This window comes from Petaurus breviceps, unplaced genomic scaffold (assembly GCF_028583685.1).
Source record: "Petaurus breviceps papuanus isolate PSGF00001 unplaced genomic scaffold, PetGlider_PUasm1.0 90633, whole genome shotgun sequence".
NCBI lineage: Eukaryota > Metazoa > Chordata > Mammalia > Diprotodontia > Petauridae > Petaurus > Petaurus breviceps.
The window spans coordinates 3,617,666-3,623,665 of NW_027187293.1; the positions used below are offsets into that span (position 1 = coordinate 3,617,666).

Below are 6,000 nucleotides of genomic sequence, written 5' to 3' on the forward strand. Positions count from 1 at the left end.
TTGTCACTGTCACCCCCTGATGTGATTTGGTCTTTTCCAATACATATTAGGTCCTGGACAATATCACTTCTAACTCTCTCCCTTTTCCCAGACATGTATTCTTCTATTGAAAGCAAGATAAAATTAGGCTCCTATACTTTCATCTGCCCCTACCTTTTGTGAGACAGTCATCCTAAGGCTGCAAAAAATACAATATCCACCTGCAAAGAAGTTAGACTTCTGGGAAAGTGCTGGAATGATTTAATCACATGATTCTATTTACAGACCTTTCTCCAGAAACTAATACTCTGCCAGGACTCTCTCCTCAATGATTAACATACTTACACTCCATTATACTTTACATATCCCATCCCAGGGATTATGAATTCCTGCCTAGCTACAGATGTGTAAAGCCCACTCTCCATGCCAAACTATCTACTCCCCTTTCCCCATCCACTTCAAGTCTACCACTCAAATGTTTGCCTCCAGATGTTTCAGCTCCTTCCACTGTGCCTTCCAGAATGTTTGATCCATAATTAACTAAAATACTTTAATTTTAATCCTCATCTTGTTCTTTCCATGATCTGGCATTCACTGAGATCTGGATCCCTCCTGATGACATTGCTTCTGTTGCTAACTATTCCACTACTGGATGAGTTTGCTTTCATACCTCCAACTCACTTGTCTCAGTACTACTTAATCCCCATTGACAGTTCCAGAATCTTCCTATACTACCACTGTTCAGAAAACCTCCCTTCTTTAAAGTTTGCTATCCAAATTTATTATTTAATTCAGATTCTTGTGGTAATCTTTCTTTTTTCTTTCTCAATGAGGTCAATGTTTATAGTCTTTCTTACCTCCCCACCTCCTACACTCATAATAGGGAACTTTTATATCTATGTCTATATACACACATATACATACATATATGTGTGTATAAATATGTATCCATATCTATTTATCTACATAGATAGGTATGGATATATAGATACAGATATATAGATACTCTCTCAAATACTCTAACTTCCTAATTACTCAATTTAGTCAATTTCCAAAATCAACTTTTTAAATTCACCTCAGCTTTACACAAAGATGGTCATACCATTGATCTTGTTATTATCCACAAGGGTCCCAGTTCCACTTTCATGAACTCTGAAATTATTTTATCTGATCATAAATTTTCCTGAATCTTTCTTCCCTTATGCCTTATGACTCCTAACCCTGTTAGGAAATGTGGAATAATTCAAGGTATTAAGATTACTATTAGTACCCCTAACTGCCCTTTTCCTTCTCATCTATATAACCTTGTGATTAAAGCTCTATCATGTATTAGTCTGTATACATTGAGGTTATTTCTTTTTAATTTTAAAGTTCTCACTTAATTTTTTCTTTCCTTTTTATGCCTTCTGCAACCCATCCCAATTATATTTCACATTTCCCTTTGCTCCAGAGTAATGTATGATTACACATAGAAGTGCAATATTCTTTTTTTTCACTTTTTTTGGAGGGCAATTAGGGTTAAGTGACTTGCCCAAGGTCACATGGCTAGTTTTTGTGTTAAGTGTCTGAGGTCAGATTTGCACTCAGCTACTCCTGACTCCAGGGCCAGTGCTCTATTCACTGTGCCGCCTAGCCACCCCAACAGTATTCTTTCTGTAACAGAAATACACAGCATCTCCATTGCTTATTCCCACCGATGTAAAGTGATGTCTTATAGTCTCCTTACAAATGAAAACTAAGTGGATGATTGTTGTTTTAAACAAGCAAAGCACTGGGAAATTTTGAAGCACTGATGAACAAGGTCTATTGGGATGCTACAGTTTTCTAGAGATCTCAGGCAAAGCCACTGTTGGTAGAAAGTTGTTAGAAAGCACACTAAGTGGTTTGGTATTTTGGTTTGGTTATATAGGGCATATTAGGTTTCCCTTGCTGCTTCCCACAAGACATAGTTATTTCTGGATACAACACTGGGAGGTCTAGGTTTCTTCATGACTCAATATTGAATAAGGCAGCATGTGAACAGAAGGCTCCTCAGTAATTTCATAAACTCATTGACATGTATTTTATTTTAATATATTCACACAGAACCCCTTTTCCCTTCTCCCTGCCCCCCAAAAGTTATTCTAGGAAATACTATACAGGATAAAAGGGTCTCAAAATTATAAAATTATTGATCAATGATGTTTTTAATGATCTTCAGATTAATTTTGAAATGTAAACCTCAATGGTGGTACTGTCAAAGCCAAAAACGGCAGATAATGTCCCTAAAGCCTTTTTGCATTGCTTTATAGCAAGCTGAGCTTATTTCCCACTATCAAATTCCATCAGCATTTTTAATTTAAACTTGATTCATTCTTACAACTAACTCATTGTGGGGACATTTTTCTCCAGGTCAGTCTTCATTTCAGCTACTCTACAGCAGCATCCTAACTTTTCTTATCCCCTGGCCTTCCTGAGCTCTACCTTTTGGCAACTCTCAACAGTCTTCTTAGGCTACCCCTTGTAAATAATCATTCAGTTTTCAAGCTTATAAAAGCTGGCAAACTTAGTGATGTCACACCTAATAAAATACCAGTTTTAAAATGTCTTTGTTCAAATGAAAACAACCTACCTTTCTTGGAGAATAAGTTTGTTCTCTTTTTTCCAGAAATCTTTAAAGTCAGAACTGAATTCATGCCAGAGGCTGAAGAAAACATTTGGGGACACTTCCTTCTCTCCCATTTTTGGTTTCATGAAGAAATAGGCTGTAGTTTCCAAAAAGCTGTCAAAAAAACACATACACACATTTTACACACACAAAAGTAGCAACATATTTGTTTTTCATATTATATTTTCATATTACTTTTCAATATGAGGTCTTCTTTTTTCATCCAAACACTGATTTATTCATGCATAGTTTTTACCACCAAGAAAACTAAAACACTTCAAATACCAACAGTAGCTCTGCTATATTATGATGTCAGAAACTTGGAGAGAAGCAATAGGTGACAGCCACAAAGCATCTCCCATCTCTTGATGACTATCCCTAGTTACATGGAATTTTAAAAATAAATTTTCATATGAAAGTTACAAAACTACTCCAGTATTAAGATCTGAAGTCAACTTGAGAAAAATAGAAAAAAAATTTCTTCCATATAATTCCTCAAACCAATATAATTTTGGCAATTTTCCCCAAACCTAGTACTTACACCTCAGCCAACATTTCATTCAACAACTCTCCACCTGCTTATCCCCTTTCCAATTCTGCAACTAAAATCAAATGAATACTACCATTTTTCTTGAAAATGGTATGTTGGTCTCCTGTCCTATGGCTCTACTTACTACTCTTCTAACTTTTGTAACCAAAATATCCTTCCTTAGAAACTGCTAGGAGCTTCTGGAGGATGGAAACTGTCTCCCCTTGTGTTGTATCCCTGGGGCTTAGCACAATCCTAACCACATGTAGCAATAACGCTAATAAATGCTTTTTCATTACTACTATATTTATACCAGTATAAAGCATTATGTTTACCAGTCTAAAGATGAGAAGCAAGACAAGGCATCATATATACAATTTCTAATATAATTAGCCATAATAGACTATCATATTGCCACAAATACAGCAAAACTATAAGCATAGCTTTCATGACAAAGTTTCACTCTTATACAGTTAACATAATCCTGGCATGATAAGTGTTAATTTATATTACCTACTAACATGGTAAGTTAATCCATATAACACCTATAACCCCTATATAACAACTGTAACATATTTCTGTATAAGGTATTGGCAAATATATTAATTCAAAAAGCAGAATATTTGCCATCAACAAAATATTTCAAAATCCTAACTATAGTTGATGCTGTACTCTTCTCAATCTAAGCAGAAATTGGTTCTGTCCTTTAGGAGTTTACCATGTAGGATAGACACAAAGGGCCCACTGGTATTTTATCAAAAAGGGACAGCATTGAATAAATAAAAAACTTAGAAGAAAAAGTAGTAAAGTTATTTTGTGGGGTTGTAACAAAGTGGAGTCATTAAAACTATATATTTAGAAAAACTTGGATCTGTTATTATTCTCTATGTAAGAAGGAGGTCAGATATTTAAAAGTGATCTGCTTCAGTGACATCTTTTTGACTTTGCACTGGCTATTTCAAATTTCTATGCCTATATAGGGTCTTGTTCTTGTCTTTCACAGTTGATCAATGTTACCTTGATTGTTATCTTAATACCCAGTTTTGTAACAAGGTTCCTATCTATGAAAATTAATTAGGAAATAAGATTCAACAGAGAAAGAATTAAATGATTATTGGTATTTATAACATGTTTGTGTATACACACAACCACACTTACAAAAGAAATGTTTATGAACAGAATGGCACATTAAATATCTTCTATGGATCTCAAGGGGCATCTGAGTGGCACAGTGGATCACTGGATTTGGGGTTAGGAAGACTCATCTTTTTTCTTGAGTTCAAATCTGGCCTCAGATACTTACTAGCTATGTGACCCTAGGCAAGTCACTTAACTGTGTTTTCCTCAGTTCCTCATCTGTACAGTGAGCTACAGAAGGAAATGGCAAACTACTCCAGTATCTTTGCCAAGAAAACTTCAAAACAGGATCACAGAAAGTTGGACATGACAGAAATGACTGAACAACAACAACATGGATCTCAAGAGTAAACAGAAAGACTGACTGATGGATAACTGACAATTTATATTCTGAGATTATTCTACTAGCTTTTTTATTGAATTGGTTTGAAAAATAAATATACATGAGGATAATACTAGATTTAATACCATACCATAATCTCTTCAGTTTCATGAGATCTCTCTATCTGAGGTCACTTTAGAAAGAATGATTCAAAACAAGTCAAGTTCTTATTCTAGTCACTAAGTAGCAATGGAATTTATTCCATGATGACTTTAGCCTTAACGTCATTCACCTTTCTTCTTAATATAATTTATAAAATTTACACATGAGTATTGTTCACATCCAATGAGAGAGGACTATCATGTTGTCTTAATTCCAGTGGCAGATGCATCATCCATAAATAACAATTCTTTAGTCATCAAACACTTAATTTACTTGAAAAGTAGAGAGATGTGGAAGTCAAGGATGACACCGATTCAGTAAATAAGCTTATTTGTAAGATCTTATAAAAGATGGTGGAAAGTTATTTAGCAGTTAAAAATAAAACGCAATTGTTTAGTCATTTCCATTGTATCTGACTCTTCATGATCTAATTTGGGGTTTTCTCTACAAAGATGCTGGAGTGGTTTGCCATTCCTTTTCTAATTCATTTGATAAATAAGGAAACTGAGGCAAATAGGGTTAAGTGACTTGCCCAGGGTCACACAGGTAGTAAGTGTCTGAGGCCAGATTTGAATTTAGGGTCTTTCTTTAGAGTCTTTCTGACCTTAAGCCTGGCAGTCTACCTACTGTACTACTTAGCTGCTCAGTAAGTAGTACTAGAGGCAAAACCTAGTTTATAGAAGCCTTACAAGAGATCACACTAAGAAAAATAATTCTGAAAGTATTTAAGGATAAAACTGGAAGTAGGGCAATAAAAAGACAAAAGATTGAAAAGATCTACAAAAACTTTTTATAGTAAACTCTCTTCAACATCAAGGACATGTGTATCCCAAATATGCTTATACAGGAAATAGAAATTATATTAAAAAATCTCATAAGATCAGATAATTATCAGTTTGATAAAGTATATACAGTGTAGAATTTAAGTCAAGGAGAGACTCCCTAAAAAAGCAAGCCATCCAGATGCTGCTGTTTGTCAATGATATTGTGTTGATTTATTCAAGCCCTAGAATAATGCAGAGCCTCCTGGAAGAGTTCCATAGTGACAAAAATCCCAAACAGATAAAGGATACCTTTTTGACTTGTCATGAATTTGACATATTGAGCAGACTGTTACACCAATAAATAGACAATCTAGATTTTATTCCTCTCTCCTCTCCTGTCCTCTCCTCTCCTCCCTTCTCTCCTCTCCTCTCTCCTCTCCTCTCTCTCCCCTCCCCCCCC

The 6,000-nt window shown here is 35.1% G+C and overlaps 1 protein-coding gene across 1 annotated transcript in view; it reads right to left on the bottom strand.

Moving 5' to 3' along the window:
• The window catches only part of FMN2 (formin 2), a 494,077-nt gene that overhangs the window by 54,154 nt on the left and 433,923 nt on the right, over window positions 1-6,000 (bottom strand). Inside the window, 1 exon segment of the mRNA XM_069064483.1 lies at window positions 2,591-2,740. Coding sequence (XP_068920584.1) covers window positions 2,591-2,740 — 150 coding nt within the window.